This window comes from Phlebotomus papatasi, chromosome 2 (assembly GCF_024763615.1).
Source record: "Phlebotomus papatasi isolate M1 chromosome 2, Ppap_2.1, whole genome shotgun sequence".
Lineage (NCBI taxonomy): Eukaryota > Metazoa > Arthropoda > Insecta > Diptera > Psychodidae > Phlebotomus > Phlebotomus papatasi.
Window position 1 is genome coordinate 58,090,986 of NC_077223.1, and position 19,777 is coordinate 58,110,762.

Here is a 19,777-nt window from a genome sequence, read left to right on the forward strand (position 1 = left end):
TCCCTGATATCTTCACTACATTTTTTAATTAATTCAATATATGGGCTATTGTCTATCAAAAAACACTCTTTCACAAAGGTTCCTGAAAATCATATCTCAATGGCGGAAATTTGAAAATTATAAACAGGAATTTCACAAAATAATTCCGTTCAAAATTTTTAATGTCCTTTTAATTTGTTAAAAATATTATAAAAATATATTTATAATAAAATTTCAGGTTATAGACTTTTTTATAGCTTTAAATATGACGGCGTTATCACACTTGCACATTAAAAATTTAATGTGATTCACATTAATTGTCGTTTGTGAGCGTCCAAATATGTTATTTGTGTCTTTGAGTCACTTAATATTTGGGGTTTTTCTATTTATTGATAAAGAAGTGGACTTGGCCTGCAAAAATAAGTTTAAATTTACCTAAAGCATAAATATTTTTCACATTAAAAAATTAATGAGAAAATCGTATTAATTTTTCGCATTAATGCTATAAATCAATTTATATCAAATTTTGCGGGCCAAGTATACCTTTTTATCAACAAATAGATCAAATTTTGAATATAAAATGATTCAAACACACAAATTACACATTTGGACTCTCACCAGTGATAATTAATGTGAATCATATTAAAATTTTAATGTGCAAGTGTGATAACACAGTAAGTCAATGGTACTAACCACTGTTCAGCTGGGATGGTCATTTTGAGGGGCGCTATAAGATTTTAGATTTTTATATGAGAATGAAAAAACTAAATAATTTAGCAAAATATAGTTCTTTTTAACATAGTATTAGTGTATTTATAATATAAATTAGATTTACATTATTTTCAATGATCGTGTTTGTCTGCTTCAGATATTTTGTGACGAATAAAAAATATACAGTGCAATAATTTTAATTAACGAGCTTCGATATACCGCATAATCAAGGGAGCTGCGTAACATTTTCCTAAAATTTACTGTATGGTTGGAAAATCAAGTGAAATTTTCACTTATCAAAAGTGTTCATCACTACCCTATTTTCCCCTAACTCTTGTAACTCAGTTATCTCAGTTTTAAAACATGTTTTGATCAAATTTATCCAGCAAATTAAACGGTACAACTATTAAATGAAATTATACAATTACAAAAATCAAATTTATTTCATCTGGCTCTATGAGGAATTTTCAGCCACATCTCTTTAGAAATTCATAGGGATGTGTACAGCTCCCATTCCATTTATAGAAAAGCTGGGAGGAAAAAAACTCTCTTAAAAATTTAATCCTTGCGAGGATTTTTACCCTGAATCAGAAAACGTCAATAAACTCGTTTAAAGTAATTGAAAGTCTGGGCGAAAGATTGCTCGAGTGTTTCAATCAATAGCATTTCAGCAATATTAAATTGTGTGAAGACGAGCAGAGGAAGAGGGTCTGGCGGTATTTTATGCCAAAGCTGAGGGTTTTTTTTTGTTTAGATGGGGTTGGAAGATATTTTTATTGATCCTGTGGAGTTGAGAGTATGTCTCTGAATGGTTGTTTTCTCACTCTATAGGCCCGAACACAGCAACTTCTGCAACAAAATCGAGAACTGCTGGAGCATATTGCCGCCTTGGGAGGCTACCATGAGCCAGATAGACCCAGTTTGACGGCGGCCACCCTCGGGATTGCGCCTCAGGTAACATACTCTTCCTTTTACCCTAAACTTGGATGTTATGCCTGGAGATACCATCCACCGATTTGCCTGTCTCTAATATTGATTCAATTTTCTGTGTGTGTTATATTTTTTTTTGTGCCTTCAGCATCCTCACCCATCTGCTACAATTATTGTTTATTTCGCAAATTTTATTGTTTGACGCCATACCTTCTGACATCACACACAAATATACACTCAAGGCGACAGAATAACATTATATATATACATATTTTGGTATTCTGGATAGTAGAGAGAACATCTCTTTGAACAAAGCACATCCCTTGGAGCATAAGCTCCACAAGAGGGATTGCAATGCGATTATCTGTATTATTTATTGTCTCATGCTGTACCATCATTGAAAATTCATTTAACATCGATGAGATAGCTATTAGCTGTCTGCTAAATATCTCTTCTAAGTTTCTCATTTTCTCGCTAGCTAAAGCATTTTTACGTGGCTAGCATTCCAAACACATGGTGGTCTTCTTTACTGTTCATTGACTCAACAACGTCATTGTTCGTTGCAAGAAAATTACGAAAAAGACTTTAAGGGAAGCACACACTACATTTGCTTGTTCATTAATTTCTTGGGGGTGAATCTTGTACGAGAGAAAAAAAAATCTACCCTCAAGGAACAATCACAGTTTATTGGTGCAATTCTCCCAGAGAAATTCCCCCCAATTTTGGTCACTTGGTGAATAACATCAAAATAGCTTTCAATGAAATTGCAATGGAACTGGGAGAAGGGAATATTGTCCTAGAGAAAGCTCCAATGAGAATTATTTCTTCAGAAAGAATGAGCTTTTGTATGATGATTATCTTCAAAAATTTCATACAAGAAGGAAAAAAATTGATAAATATTCAAATTTAGATATATGTTGCTTATATTTTTTGATATAATTTTGGTTATGTACAAAGTTTAAGTAATAAGCTTCATTATATTTTCTATTGATTACATTGTCAAGGAATCGAATTCACATGTTATTAAATATTTCATATAAGAAATGAGCAATCAAAAATTAAATTTAGTCAGTAAAAAATCCGACTTGATCAGTAGAGCCGGTATTAGCTTCCACGTAGATTCTTTAACAATTATTTGTAAAGAAATATACCACATGTACTGAATGGATAGGGAACGGATGTGTTTACCCTTAATAAATAGTGATTTATTCAATATTCCTTTTAATCGCACTGTCCAATTTTACCCCTGGCTAATTTTGCTCGCTTCCTCTTATTTAATTTAGAACTTTAAAAGCTGTGAAATTTTCAGGCAAGTTTTAGAGAGAGAAATATCAAAAATTTTCATTTTTACCTGCAATTATCTTAAGTAAATTAAATAAATTAAACCCTCTTTTATAAACATTTTCGTTTACAAGTAACCAAAACATTATACTTTACTAACCAAATATTTTAGTCTCAGTGCAGTTGTTGATTAACTAGAGCTTAAAAGCATTTTAAGCACTAGCCAATGAAGGAACGTGATAGAAATTAATTATAATCGATAAAAATTAAAACATAATGAATAATTAATGAATTTACAAAAATAAATCAAAATCGATAAAAAAAAGTTTAAAAAACTGAAGCTTAATTTATTCTGATAATATTCAATCAGAAAATTTGCCTGTATATTTGAAATATTATAAGAACGCTAATGATTTTATTAGTGAATTTTTATAAAATCAAGTTAGAAACTGGCAGAAAAAATATAACACAAATTGGGAACAAGTTTTAATTAGTCTTAATGTAGCCTACAACTACGGAGTCATATTAAAAAATACATTTTTTTTTTTAAATTTATTATCGGATCACCACAAAAATTAGGACTGTAACCTAGATCTTTTGAGAAGAATATTAAAATTATTTAATCAAAAGATCTATAAAATCAAATTTTATTCTAAATTATAGAATTTAGTGATCGTGCTTAAGTAATTTATATAATTTATTTATATAATAAATCTTGACAGAACATTTTTCTAAATACCTTTCTTTAAAAATTTACTTTTTTTGGGTTTGTTTTTATCTCCAACCTTCTTAAAGATGGAATTGAACAAGATGTAAAGAAAGATTGTTATTAAAAAAAAACTTAAAATCAAGAAGGAAATTTCAAGATCTTTCAGAAAATACAATACCAAAGTCGTTGAACTTTGACTTTCGAAAATTCGATTTCGAAATGTTTTTTCGGACAGGTTTCTAAGGACGAAATATGCATCTTTACTATCCGAAAACTCTAATACATATTCGAAAATGAAAGAAAAATAAAAAAAACTAGGTTTTGGAGAGAAAGGAGGGAATTTGGGAAAAAGAAAAGAATAAACAGTCCTAGATAATAATGACTTAGGAGGAGGGGTCGTTGAGTACCGAAAGTCGATGTATCTTACAAATATATCTAATATATACAATCAAAAATTTCAATCCCTATCAATAGTAATTTGTTTTTTTTTTCTTAGATAGTATTCTTTTAACGGATTTGTAAAATTATTTAAGTATAGAATAAAATTTAAAACTTAAATACCGTCGTTGCTGGTGACTTTGCACGTTTTTTCGCTGTTTTTCAACTTTACCCTCTAAAAGTAGACAGTTAAAGTGAAGGGAGGGAGGTTAATGGGTAAAATTATATGTATTCAGTTGATAATGAATGGATTTTGTGCCACTAACATTAATTTTATAAAATTTTACTATGTTTAAAAAAATCAAGAAAAAAGGCTTGCACTAAGGATAAGGTGCGGGTGACTTTGCACTTTTTAATAAATACAAAAAAATCAACAATTTCTGATAATAAACGACAATGAAAATCTTCAGTTCTAGGGTTAAGATGCACGAGATCTACAAGATGACGTGGTCGCCATCTTGATTTGACGTTTCTGTCCGCCATTTTGAATAACTGTCAAACCCTAAAACTAGTTCGATTAGGTTGAAATTTTAGTATGTTGTAGCTAATATCAAGACCTTTTCAAAACGTATCTATGTTCCAGTCTACGTTAAGTATTTACCTAGATACAGAGGCTCAAAGTTTTAAATTTTGTAATACTCATATTTTGGCGGTCTTTATTTTTCAATATTCAATATTTGAAACCTAAACGAAATGCCTCAGTAACTATTAAAAATGGTTGAGATTTTTTTTATATATTAATTTACTCTAACATAATTGAAAAAAATAAACGAAAAGCGCATTTAATTAATTTTTTATTTTTCATCTTTGCGAAAACAGTTTTTAAGATTCTCAAATAATGCACTGTTATAAACCAAAACATTACTTTTCTTTTTGTTAGATCTCATCGCCTAACGATAGCGCTGTCTTTTTTGTGATGGTTTTGATAAAAGAAGCTCCCTGTAGTTCTGTCATGAAAATGTCAAAATTTTGAACTTGGATCCCTATATCCAGACAATCACTTGACCTAGGTCGGATTTTATATATGTTCTGAAAAGGCTTTGACATCAGCTAGAACATACTAAAATTTCAGCTCAAACGGATGAGATTTTTGTTTTGACAGTTATTCAAAATGGCGGACAGAAACGTCAAATCAAGATGGCGACCATACCATCTTGTAGATCTCGGTCACTTTATATTAAATTCACACAAAATTGGATAATTTTTAGCCAAATACTATACTAAAGCTTTAGAAAGACCATTATATGCAATTTTATAACATAAATCATGCGTTCTTAGGAAGATAATAGAGAAAAAAAAATATTTTAATAAAAATAATCAACAAAATCGAAGTGGATTATTCTAGCCAGATAAATTTAGATTGGATTTGGTTAATTTACTACTCTGAAATCGATTTCAAAATTGCACCTTCAGATTACTTTTTCACGGAGCCGTTTTTTGACAAAATACCTATATTAGCATTTCATTGACTATTACTGAAACTACAAGAATCCTTTTAGGGATCATTGTACCTTACTTGGTACATAACATATCCCTATATACTTTGACATGGTAGACCGGATCGGCGAAGACCATCAATAAGTGCTAGAATTTATGAAAGTCTTACGGACAGCAGAGTGCAAAGTCACCCCCCGAGTGCAAAGTCACCCGCAACGACGGTACTTAATTCTGTTATAGTTCTTTAAAAAAAACGATGTTACTTTCCTCTTTATTTTGTGTTAGGATTTTTAAATTAAATAAATAGATTTTCAACACCACTTTGAAATCTACTGGTAATAATCAAATTGGAAGTTTTGAGTGGCAACAGTAAAATGAACAATCCGCAAATATTTAATCAGATGCTTTCACAAGATAGTAAAAGTTTCATAACAAGTATATCACCTTACAAAAGTTGTAAAAGCAAAACAAAAATATTTATCATACCATTTATTTATAGAAATGAATGAAAAGACTTTTACTGTGAATCTTTGGAAAGAAGAAGTCCTTTGGGAAAGCACAGGAATTGCCATTCAAGTTTTCTACGAAATTCTTGGATGAAGTTTTTTGGGTGAAAAGGGAGAGAGCACGGAAGTATGGAATTTCCTCATTTGTGCATTAAATGTAGCAGAAGTGAATTAGGGTGTAGTTGCTCTTTTATCTAACAACTATAAATTTTTAGAGGATCCAGTGGGAGGGTGGATATAATTCATCTGATGGAGTTGGAAAAAAAACCGTCCCTAAAATGAAGAAATTCCTATCCTATAGAGCTGTTCTCCTTCAGACTGAAAATAACAGGAAAATAGCACGAAAATTTCTCAATTTAATTTCCTGTTAATACCTCTTTTTTTCACCTACTATTTTTTTCGTTTAGAAGCGCCTCTTGTCAGGTTCTTTTTATGCGTTTCCCACAAAAAGCTCTGCTAAAGCTCTAGTGCAATTACAGTGGATTTTTGCGAATAATTGCTAAAAGGAGAAAAAAGGGATAAACTTTGAAAGCTCATTTCGTAGTGGAAAAATGCTAAATTCACAGAAAAGACCATTGTAAACACAAAAACACGTTACCAGAATCCTTTTCAAAAGAATTCCAGAAAAATGTTCAACAGCACAGAATTCAACCCATGATAAACGTGGAGGAAATTCTTTCTGAAAACTTTTATCAACTATCACCGCCTGTACTTCCCCAAAAAAAAACACATAAATTCATCTGATTTCGGGGTGCAAAAAAAGGAGAAGCGAGTGGAAAATGGGGAAAAGTTGCGTGGAAAACACTGTGAGATGAGATTCCTCATGAGAATTCACTCCGCCACATCCCTTTGTGAACTACAAAAAAAAAGCTCCACAGGCCAATTTGTGTAATCGGCGAAACATTACAAGAAAAATCACACTGTCAGAAAAGTCATGCTTAAATTTTTATTTTTCCCTTCCCAAGAACCCTACATCGATCATTCCCACCGATAGTATTATATTTAGAATACGAAAAAAAATCATATATTTTTTAACCCTTTCTTTCAATTTGGATACCAAATGGCTCCGGCACACCTTTTAGATCAAGAAAATTTTATATAATCGAAATTCACATCCCTTTCTTTCTCAAATATTTTGTATATATCTGTCTCAGTCTTTCGGACTCTTCTTCTTCTTTTGAACTTCACACCAAATTAAATTTAGTTCAATTGAATTTTGAGTGCGAAAGAATGAAACATCTGTATGCAAATTATTTGAGAAAGAAAGAGGGATGTGAATTTCAATCACATGAAATTTTACCGATATAAAAGGTGTGCCCGAGCCATAAGAAATCAAATTTTATTTGTCGAAATATAAGAATTCTGAATATTATGGCTCTAACACACCCTAGTTTTGCTTATGTCTGTTGCATTTTTTTGCATTCTTTTTCTTTTTTTAAATGCCACAACAAATACAATTTAGTTCAATCTGTTCAATCCAATTTTACGAGCAAAAGAGTGTAAAAACTTTTGCAAACGTTTTATAATGGCTGCGGCACATATTTTAGAACAGGAAAATTTCCTAGTCGAAATTCACACCCTTCTTTTTCTTAATCATTACTAAAATTGATATTCTAATGAAGAATGAAAAGAAAAATATTCTCCTGAACAACGTTTTGATAGCTTTACTGTTCTCAAATGCTGTTGCATTAACAACTTGATAAATTCAACTTGGTAACTTGTGTTGGTTCCTGTCTCGACTGTTTCCGCGACTCCTCGTCGTGTTCTATAACACCAATCTAGTTTAGCAACCTACGCTTGTCGATCCTCTGCCAGTTCCGGAAGATGCTCGGGTACGATCTCAAGGCATTCCAAGACAAGATCCTGAATTTGCTTCAGACACTTTGTCCTAGATTTGCCTAGAGGTCGACGAGGTCTTATACCTTCGGTAATTACACAAATCTCATTACCATTAGTGAAAATAGGAAGGAACACACACTGGTAAAAATAAAAGGGTCAAATTGACCCTTTTCAAAAGGATGGATCGTATTTGACCCTTTGAAAGGTTCACTTTTGTATCTCTTGAAATTTAGTATGCACATTTATCACGAATAATCATGTTTTATTGTAAACTTATTACTGATATCATATTTCTCTCATCTGAGCGAACACCAAAGATCACTTTTTCATTGTTTTTTTATTCGTTTATTCCGGAATTAAATAGATGTCAAAACCGTGACCCTTTCGAAGGGTACCTGGTGACCCTTTCAAAGAGTCAAATATGATCCATCCTTTGGAAAAGGGTCAATTTGACCCTTTTATTTTTACCAGTGCAGCTTTGAAAACCGATAATTTAGCAGAACGACTAAAGTCGCGGCCTTCCTAACCACGCTTCTACCAAGTTCCCTCATTTCTGCAGAAGCCTGACCGATCCGCGACGAGAGTTCCGAGTCCATACTACCATCACTCGTAAATAAAACCCCGAGATACTTGAACTTCTCCACTTGTGTTAGTGGGTCTCCACTAGTTCAGGCTGTCGGGAGATTACCATTGCCTCCGACTTAACCAGGTTCACCTTCATACCTGTTTCGGCACAAACATTTACAAATCGGTCAAGTGAACTCTGAAGCTCTTCTTCGGAAGATTCAAAAAGAACCAAATCATCTGCAAGGAGGACATGGCTCACCCTGAAATCTCCAATTCGAATCGCATTCTGTCCCCGACTGCACTCTATCATCTTGTTCATATATAATATAAACAACAATAGTGATAGAACACATTCCTGGCACAGTCCAATACCTATACCTGATAACCTATCGACTTGGATCCGTTTTCATGAACACAGCTACTACAGTCTCTGTACAATGACTGAATGGCTCCCACCAATTCAAGACAGTTCGTACTCGTGCAGTACATCCCATAGTTGTTCACCATAATCCATTTATTGTTAAAATTAAACTGATTGGAATTAGGTAGAAGAAATGGAATAAGAAGTTTGCTCGAAGTTTTCAATTCAGTAACCCTTACGACCTTTACACATTCTGAGAAATTTTCATCAAAATGAAGCATTTTGACATATTTGTAAATGTAAGCAGTTTATTTCAAAATGCTTCATTTTTACGAAATGTTTATGTCAATTTAGTACTTCAATTATCCATTGAAATAGAAAAATCATTGTTTTACTAGGTCTAAATTGACGTAATTTGTTTATTTTAACTTTATCAGTGAATTTACTTTTATACTGACCGCAATTTAAAAAAAAATGCTTTTCTAAGAATTAATTATACAAAAATTATGATGAATTTTGATTTAAACTTTGAGATTTTAATAGGCTCTTATATTATATCCTTATCTTATCTTTTTAATCAGAGTTTAAAATTCATTTAACAGACAATATGACATTAGAATACTATCGTTGGGAATGATCAATATATTCCCCGTTTTTCCTTAACCAGAAAAAAAATCCCTGCGTTATATTGTGCACATCAGCCTCTTTTATGTGCTCCACTTGCCAGAGTTTATAACAAGCGAAAGAATTAAATTCGTGTGTTTTGCATGTGTTCTCTAGAGCGTGTTCATTTACGTTGTTTTCTCTTCTTTTTCTTTAATTTTATTTATGCGTCAAATACACGAACACAGTCACAAATTTAGGAAGATTGAGGTAAGTGGCAAATTTTGTTTAATTTAATTTCTTTAAAAAAAAAAAGTTCTTGCATGCTTCCTATGGTTGTTTTTAAGGCTTTCCAATTCGATATTACACGAAAACAATAAAATTAAAAACGATATCTATCATTTCTAACTGACTTTATTTTATAGTCGCCACTCTTCCTTACTCCAACATCTGATGGAAATGACCTAGGATCACCTGTTCGCAAGACATTCGCGCCGCCAAATGCGGCAACACTTAGTCAACTGGGTACCATTAACCAGCAATTGACCACGCTTAGCCAACAGCTATCAGGACTCAATCAGCAGCAGCAAAACCTCCACAATCTACAGCAATTGACTTTTGGTGCCAATCCTCTGCCCACGAGCTTTGGTCCTCCCAGGAGCACCCCATCGAGCAGTGGGGAACTAATATCTCAGCAAGAACTCTTCCAGCTCAATGCAGAACTCTTATCGCGATTGCAGAATCTCAATTTCGGTCAAAATGGCACTCAAAACGGGGTGAACAATAATTCTCCTCAGAGTTCTTACATCTTCTGCAACTCCAGCGCTTTAAGTGGCAATAACAATGCTAACCTGCTCAATTCACCATCAAGTGGCAGCAACTTAACACCATCGCCCCTAGGTACCCTCAATAGGTCATCATTCTCAGCTAGTCCTTTAGACGAAAGTCTAGCTGTGAGCCTAGAACGAAATCTAGATGCTAGTGATCATGAAACTCATCTTATAAAACCCCTATCGCAAGTGGGCACACTTACTACTCTTGATTCTGAGGGTAAAGTTAAAGTTCTGGTTCCAATATCAGCAGCTTCATCGAGCTCTAAGGCAGCTGTAGGACGAAAGACTGAGAAGAAGGTCACTCTTCCGGAGATGGTGACTCTCAAAGTCACAGATGAGAGTGGAAATGTGACAAAGAAGCTACCCGCAACACCTAGCTTTATCACAAGAAGCACCAGCGAGAAGGTGCCCAGTCGGAGTCAGATGATGGTCCAAGTACAGAGAACTCAATGGGCACGACACACGACCAAGTAGATTTCCCATATAGGGGGCTCAGTTAGAATTAAGAAAAGTATCTGACAAAAGCAGGGCATTTTAGTTAGGATATTCATGAAGCTTTCCAGATGGATTCCTCATCCGTTTCACCAACCGATTCGTATACTTTCCGCCACTTTCAGCTCAAAAAAAATTATTGATGAATAGTGTGTATTGTTAAGCAATCAAGGTCTTATTCACTTTGAAAATAGTATTTATAGTAATATTAGGAATTTTTTATTTATTCAGAATAATAGATTATTTAAAATTTATTATTTTGGGGAAAGTGGAGGGAAGGGACAACAGGTAAAAGAAAATCCACGTCAATAATACTCATTTTACTCTAAAAATTATTCTTTTATATTACTTATAGGTAGACCAGGGGAGAATTAGCCACGTATAGTATTAAATAGTGGTTATAGTTTGCCTGCAAAGAAATATTGAGGAAACCACTCTTTATTCTAAATATATACTTCCCTTCACTGAGAAAAAAAGGGGGTGCGATTAACTTTTTTTCCTCGTAACTTTAACACTTTTTAGGTGTAAAAATATATCAACATTTTTTAATGTTAATTTTGCACATTTTTAAGTGTAAAATTAACGTGAAAAAGGGTTAATTTAATCACTAATACACCTAAAAAGGGTAATATTTACACCGATTTCGGATCAATAATGCAGGGTAAAATTAACATTACCGGAATGTTATTTTAACTTTTTCGGATTTCTCTCAGTGTTACTATTCATTGAAATATTTATCAGCCTCATACAAACATTTTTTGTACAAATTATACGCAATGGAAAATTTCATTTGGTGGCTAATTCTATCCCGGTGTCCCCTACTGTTGGTTGATATGAGGATAATTAAAACGTGAAAAGTTAAAAATAACCAAAACTGTCCTTATAACTTGTGCAGTTACTCACAAAGAAGGGCAAAAACTTCGCCAAAAAAAAATGAATTAACCATTTAAGCAGAACATATAATTTTTTTAAATGCAAAATATATTAGATTTTGACTCAGGTTGAAATTTAGGGTCAAGCGCCTGGCAAGTTGGAAAGGTATCTTATAATACGGAAAAACTTCTCACTTTTTAAATATTTAGCATAACGATCACGAGTGCAGAAAAATTCTCATACGCATTTGTATGTGAAAGTAAGAAATTAGCTTCAACTTTGAAGGCCACTCGCCGGGGACTAGTTTAGGGTAGAACCATACTAACCGTCAAATATTTACCGATTTCTATTTTATCTCATCAAATTTATCTATCGCATGTCCTATACAATTGAATAATAATTTTTAAAAAAAAGTAAGAAAAAAATAAATTGGTCTAATTTAATTTTAATTCAAAACGAGAATAATTCAACCTTTCATAAACAAAAACAATATTACATAAAAACAACAAGCAAAGTTTGAGTTTCAAGTCGACTAAATTTTTCAATTGATTTATTTTTTATGATCGAAACAGTTTTGTCAGCGTATGATAAATCAAACGATTGAACTCAGTCCTAGGGACCCTTGAATTATTTATCTGTTCCTTACATTTTTGATTTATTTTATTCAATTATTATGTAAGAATCATTTAATATCTCACAGAATAGCATCATTTGCGTTTATCTTTGTTATTATTAAAGTTTTATTCTTAGCGTTATTTTATTATAATTGTCATTTAAAATATTTCTAAATTTATTCAAATAAATATTTCTCTGGAATCATAACTGAATTGAAAATATTAAACAGCTCTAAAATCAATTAAAACATTAAGTAGACGCTGTCGACAATAAACTGGACAAGCTTGTAAGGCTTAAACGGTAAAAATTAGACGGTTAATTGTAAGATTAATCGGTTGCAAGTTAATTTTTTTTATATGGAGCTATTTGAAGCCAATTCCTAAATTGATCTCGGACTCAGCTCACAGTGCTCCGAGGAAAAAAATTATTTAAACAAAAATTTAGTATATTCATCCCTCCATTCGGAAAGGTATCTTATAATTCGGAAAAACTTCTCACTTTTTTGTTAATTAGTGTAACGGTTGCAAGTGCAAAAAAATTTCCATATAAATTTAAATCGAAGTATGAGAAAGTGGCTTCAAATTTCAGGCAACTTGCCAGGGGCGTGGTTCTATGACTAAAGTCTCTGCCTTTCTTTTGAATCCCTAAAGCTTAATTGTGTACATCATTTGCCTTGACACTACTATTTCAGTCCTTGTACTGACTCTATACTGAAAATAATTATGAACGTATACTAACGTACTACACTAAGTATAATTATTCTATTATACGGTAAACTCAATATTTTTGATTTTGTGAATTTTACTATGTCAAATGAGAGACGAAGGAACGTTGAAAAAATCAAATATGTGCATAATTAATCGATATTTTTTTCCATTTGATTTCCTTTTTCAAAATTCATTTTTTGCGTAATAAAAACTTGTTGAATATTCTACGTATTAAATGACTTGATTTTAGGATCTTCGGTTCGGAAAAGAAAAACAAAATTGCGCGAAACTATTTTCTATAGGGTGGAGTCATCACTTATGAACGTTGTACACTTATGGTCAGCGTGCAAAAATCTTAAGTTCTTAAGCAATTTTCGAAAAATGATAAAATTATTAGTTTATGATGTGATTAACAATTTTGTGATTTTTCGAAATCTGTTTTATGTAAGCCCTTAAGATTTTTCAAGCTATCCATAAGTATATAACGTCCATAAGTGATGACTCTACCCTATGACATTATCAGTTTTAATATTTAAATTAAACTGCCTTAAAACGTTTCTTTCATTGTAAAATCCTTAAATATTTTTCTATTTCTAAATGACTTCATATCCCATAAAATAAAAGAAAAAATAAATGCAATGATAAAGAATATTTTATTTATTTATGTAGGGGGAAGTGGGGAACCTTTGAATTGTAGTACCTTTAAAATTGGACTTTTTCATCTATTTTTAATTAGAATTGGGACTTATAATAATATAGTTTAGCTTCGTAGGTAGTTTTTTAAGCTAAATTACATCATTAAGGTCCAGTTTTATTTAAAAATGGAAGAAAAAAACCTTAATTTCAAAGTTACTTCAGTTTAAGGGTGCCCCACTTCCCCCTATGTTCTGTCTCTGTACACAAATTTGTGAATAAATATCGACATAAATTTCTCTAAAAAATTTCTTCTCAAATATGGCCATAAATTTCTCTAGTGTGTAGAGGCCTTTAATGGCGTCTAGGAGTAATTTCTTTAAAAAATGCCTTTTTAAAAGAGAATTTCTCATATCCTTGTAGGCAGAAACGTCAGAATTTAAAAAAAAAGCAATTTTTGACGAAAATTGCTTCTAGTGTGTAGACACCATAAGTTATTAAATTCCTTCAATAAAAAGTACGCCAAAAATTAAAGTTCACAAAAAATGTGAAAGCTTCATGAATTTTTCCTAGGATAAAAAAAGACTCCTACTTTTGTGAATACTTCAAGAACTCCTTTGAATCTCTGTCCTTTTCACTAATGAAGAAGGTGTTTTCTATTGTTGTGCAAATTTCAATAAAGACGCTCCACAGACGAGTCATCAATTTACCTTCTTCCTGAAACAAACTGACAGGGATTCAGGAGCCGTCATCACAAGAAAAAAGAACATTTTCGCACTCTTTCAAAAAAAAACTCTTTAGAATTTCTTTCTGTATATAGCTTCAACTCCTAATTGTCAATTTTATATTTATGAATAAAAAAAAAGATGAATCTATTCTACTATTTAGCTAAGAAAATATATACAGTCTATAGTTAAGTAATTCAGAAAAATATCAATTTCACATGAAAAAATCGACGAAAGTGGTGCCAAAATTAAAATTGTGAGATAGATCTTTCTAATGAATGTTGACTCAATTCTCTTTTTTGGATCAATCAAGTAATATCACACACTCAATAAATTATCTTATATTTATAGGAATATCTTTAGATTATATATATGAGAAAAAAATATAGGAACAACCATGAAAAAGTGCCAAAGAATGAGGAAAGAATTTTAAATTGATTATAGTATTTTATTCTTAAGGGATGATGTTGAAATGTGAACTAAAGGCATTTCTTTGACCCTGTCCTGTGGTTTTTGGCAACTCTCCAGTTTCAAATAACCAATATAACTCAGTTTACGAGACACGTTCTCATGTGTAAAGTCTCTGGGGCACTTAGCAAAGAATCCTCAGAGGAGATGTTCAATTGGTCATTTGCACCTGGAAAATGCATGCTGAAAAATTAATTACTTTCACAAAGTCCACCTGAGGCTCAATTACAGATTCAAAACACTCTACTATAGTCTATTTATTATGTATAAATGTTATTTTGTCCTTTGATTTACTAAGAACATTTGAGCCTCAATATTGAAATACTCAGGACGGAAAATCAATTGAAATAATGGATAGAATGCAAGGTATACAAACCTCTGAATGAAATTAGAAATTGTACATAATTCTTAAGATCAGATTATAAATTGTTAATTTTGCGGTCAAGAGATATTTTACCAGTGTTACAATTACTTTTGTATATCGATTTGGAGGATATCCGAAAATGATGTCATGAAATGAATAAAAATAGTGAATTTAATAAGAGTTTTAATTTATTTAACTGTCTTAAATGCAAATTCTCAGTGCCAAGGATTGTTCAATCTCTTTTTTTTTTCAGAAGTACTTGGAAGTTCGAAAATTCAAGCAGAAGAACTTGATGGATTTTTTTTGTACTTTTTTCCAATGAAACTTTTCAGATATTCTTATACGAAAGAGAAAAAATGTGCTAAGATGTCTAAGTAGAATTGACATAAACCTATACTAAAACTAATATATCTCTAGCTTCATTGAATTAATTATAAAAATTGTGATTGTTTTTCATCATACCTTGAGATTTCTTTCAGCCAAGCGTGCCAATGCAAACTCTTTAGTAAGGGTCTTCCAATTCGAAATTGAATTTCTTAACAAATTTTTCTGTGATTCCTAACTCTGACCTAAGAAATCTATTAGTGATAGTCCCAAATTTCGAAAGATTGTTATGAAAATAGTAAAAAGATTTAAGTAGGGGAGACTGGGACAAAATTTGTCAAAACGAAAATTTCAATATTCACTATTTCCTAAAATATAAGAGACTGAGGCTTGAAATTTTTATTATAGATAGCCTTCATGAACCTTCTTAAACTTACAAAGTTTCAAGGGATTCGAGGAAGGATTATGTAAAATAAAAAAAAAATTAAATTTTGAGTTCTATTTTTGGAATATTTGGCTTACAAAAAATATCAATACTGATTAGCTCAATTTAAGCACATTTCTCGAAAAGATAGAGGAAAATTATAAAAAATAAAGAAAACGTTAAGTTTTCTCAGAGCTCGTGAAAGAATTAAATATGCGTTTTGACAAGTGTTGCCCCAGTCTCCCCTATTTTGGGTGTAGTAGACGCTAGCTAATAGATACAGTCGTTGGATCTTTTCGGAAATCGTTGAAAGTCAACCATAGAAACGAATGTAGTGATCTTTCGTTTACCTCATCCCCCTACACTTCATCCAGAAATATGTTTATGAAGACAGTTTTTTACCTTGCTACTTCACCACAGCTAAATAAAACTGAAGTAAACACGAAGTTCTGTCGTATTTCTCGTAAGCAATTGCTCACACTGAATTTTCAACAAAGCAATTGTAACTCAAATCCTATTCTAAATTTAACGTATTTAGTGTTAAAATTTTTCAAAAAGAACAAATATTTAGATAGAATTCATTATTCATCAAATATTGGAATAAAAATCCATCATTTTAATCAATTTATTTTTAGTGTCCAATGTTATCATCAAAGTGTCCAAAATTAGAAACTAGACAAAATTATGAACCTTTCCCCTATATGGTGAACATTAATCTATCGACTTCTGGGGCTATCATCATTGTATTCCTTGAGTCAAAGTTAGGGAATATACCGTAGATGCGAATGACTTTGTCCTCCGGGGTAACTCTACTCTCCTGATGTTTTAAGCTTTTCTTTAGTTCTAGCACTCAAAGACAGACAATCCTTAAGCGCTAAAATTTAAGAAAAGCTTACGAACAACACAGCAGCTAAGTAACTCCTAAGGGCAAAGTCACCAGGAGACGAAATTTAATTTATATTTATATTTAAGAAGGCAGCATAAGTCTTAATTTCATATCCCTATTCCCCACTTCTAACTTACCCAGGATTTATCTGAGAACCTTTTCAACATTATTTGTGCCATAGAATACCATGCGATGAAATCCTAGGTCGATTGTAACACAATGAATAATTCGAAAATCCTGAATTATCTTGTTTTCTTATTACCATTGGGCAGTAAATATTGACATTACACTAACATTTTGTTATTTTTGAAATACTCGAAATGAATTTCAGTTTATGACTATAAATGAAAGTGGTTCCATTTTTTTGTTCAAACAGAACATTTAGTCAGAGACCACGATGTGTATAAATCACGTTTAGATAATGTCTCAAAAAACGTTTGCAATTTTCAATAGTCACGAAATATATATTTATTTATGTTTTAGTACTTAACACAGATTATCGTGATGCCTATTTCTAAGAACTCTGTAATTCTTAATTGCAAAATTTCCCACTTAGGGTAAGTGTGCCAAATTCCGGCCATCTTTTTTGTTCCTCGAATTTCCATGAATTTTTAATTTTTACATACTCTAGAGATTATACAATGCAAAAGAATAACAAAAAATGTAGCTCCGACAAACAAGATGACGTGAAGGCATTTGAAGAATTCCCGATCGGCAAAGAACCATGAGACTGAAGGTGGCCGAAATAAGGCACCAAAGCTATGTCAACATTTTTATTTATTTTAAAATGTATTACGAATGATTTTAGAGTAAATAAAGACGATAAACTGTGTACAAAGTTCCAAGCAACACTCCTTAAGAAGAAGTAATAAAAATATTCAATTTGTATTAATAATATAGCATTTAAAACTTGAGACCTTGGCGCTTTCGTGCAACTGTGCCGAAATTTGGCACACTTACCCTATCACTTTTCACACTTTTCAATACTTTACCAATCTGGATCTTCTGTTAAATCCCAAATTGACCCTTAATGCTGATCTACGAAAATATTTAGTTTGCAAGATTTAGCGTTAAGGAATCAGAAGAAACTATCATACTGAGAAATAAAAATTTATTTTATTTAGTTTAACTTACACCTTTTAAATTTTACAGTTCAAATATTTTCTAAATATCAGCCTGAGTTTATTTGGGTCTTTACAGTTTTATGCATTTAATTTCATATTATGTACGTGATGAATATTTAGCTCCTTCAAAAACGTTCTTCCTTTTATATCTATTAAAATATTTTCAAATAAACTAGAGGTTCAGATTCGAGATGAGGCAAATCTTAAGGTTCAACTGAAAGCTTTTAGAATTCTTTATCAATTCAAAATCAATATGTCTTATCTTTCAGCTGTCATCAACAGCCAAAGTGGCTCGCTGGTTTTCTCAATTGCCATGGAATCAAGCCTCACTATCTCGCCCAGAGAGTGGCTTCGTTTCTGGAGATTCCCGAAGCGAAAAGAACATCCTAGGCGAGGACAATTTAGACGCAGGAGGTGCCAAGGAGCCAGAATTTTGCGATGAATATCTTTTAGTAGAAGGAACAGCAAATCTCTGGGCAAAGTTGAGTGCAAAGAAACGGAGGAAATTGCTCGGACTACGTCTTGGAAAAGTGACGACGTTCTGAGGAATACTTCCCTCAATTTGACCTTCCCAACAGTAGAAGTATTAACTTTTAGTTTAATTTTAGAAACGATGTAGTGTAGTTCCCAATAATTAATAGGATTAGGTTGTCGATTTCAAATTAAAATTTTAAGTGGCAATTTAATACTTAATATATTTTCACTTTAAATTTAAGGTGTAGAGTTGCAAACTTTACTGTGCGCTCTATTTAATTTAGGATTCACTCATCGAATTATCCTCATTATGTGTTCAAAATTTACTGTGACATTCGTTTGCAATTTACAAAAATATTGCCTCAAACTGCAAAACATTCCATTTTGTGGTTTTAAATAAATTATTTTCGAACAATTCCTCGTACATTCTAAAAAAAATTGTTGGCGTAACTATCCATAATTTTGCATCATTATCGCCAATATAAATTTAAAACGACTTGTGAGCCTAATTATTGATTTAATTGAATTGATCCTCGAGCATGTTCTTCTCATTGTTTTCCAATTAATGTAAACAATTGAGATGGAAAATTTAATTGCTCCAAAATTTTTGTATAACATTATATATTTAATAAGACTGACAATACATTTCAGATTTAATGATATAGAAAATTTCTATTTTATAGAACAAATATAGGTCCTATTTTTGTAGTGTAATTTTTGTAATACCTGTAGCAAAAGCGTTTAGAATAAAGGGAATAATTGCATGCCATCCAATTCTTTGTTTTGTCCTTTTCAACGTTTTCAACACATAAGAAGGATATATTCTGCAGAAAAAGTCATTTGTCGGGATAAATAACGTGTGAGATTCACTTAATCATTCTCATGTGAAATTATCTCGATTCGACGGTAATCCAGCAATTTGTCATGTGTCACGTTCATCCACCTCTTGGGCCAAAGCATCATAAATTGTAATTTCCTCCAACGTTCTATTAATTGAGTGAGGTGGTAGAAAAAGGCGGGAAATTGGGTGGAAAATTGCAGAGGGTTGGACACGGCAAAAGAAGTGAGATAGACAGCACACAGCACTCATAATTTGACTACATTAATTCACCTCAATCTCCATGAGAATTTCCGTCCTCTTTGATCGCGGAGCTGTCTTCTTTTCTAGGAAATATTTTTTTTTCTTTTCCATCAAACATGCGGAAATTTATACACAGTGATTTATATAATACGCGCTCAGAAATTTAACTCTAGAAATAATTATTGATAAATGAATAATTTATTATTGATTAATGATGTATAAAAGTAAATGAAAAAGGTGATAAAGCGTCTAAGATTTTGGAAATACTGGAACTCGTAAGTAAGTGCTACACTCCAAAAGTAGCTTCATATCAGTTACCGAAAGTTCTTTAGCGTACAATTTCACAATAAATCATAGCGCTTACGAGTTTCGAAAAGCTATTTCTACTGTGAA

The 19,777-nt window shown here is 32.0% G+C and overlaps 1 protein-coding gene across 24 annotated transcripts in view; it reads left to right on the forward strand.

Moving 5' to 3' along the window:
- The window catches only part of LOC129801883 (capon-like protein), a 184,614-nt gene extending 165,540 nt beyond the window's left edge, over positions 1-19,074 (forward strand). For 13 of the 24 annotated variants that reach the window (XM_055847305.1, XM_055847307.1, XM_055847310.1 and 10 more), the window contains 2 exons: positions 1,522-1,644; positions 18,099-19,074. In XM_055847305.1, coding sequence (XP_055703280.1) covers positions 1,522-1,644; positions 18,099-18,374 — 399 coding nt within the window. In that variant the 3' untranslated portion in view covers positions 18,375-19,074. Of the gene's footprint in view, positions 1-1,521; positions 1,645-9,786; positions 15,247-18,098 lie in introns of those variants that run through there. The other 11 variants (XM_055847293.1, XM_055847291.1, XM_055847294.1 and 8 more) reach the window with 1 other exon arrangement.
- Positions 19,075-19,777: the final 703 nt, after the last annotated feature.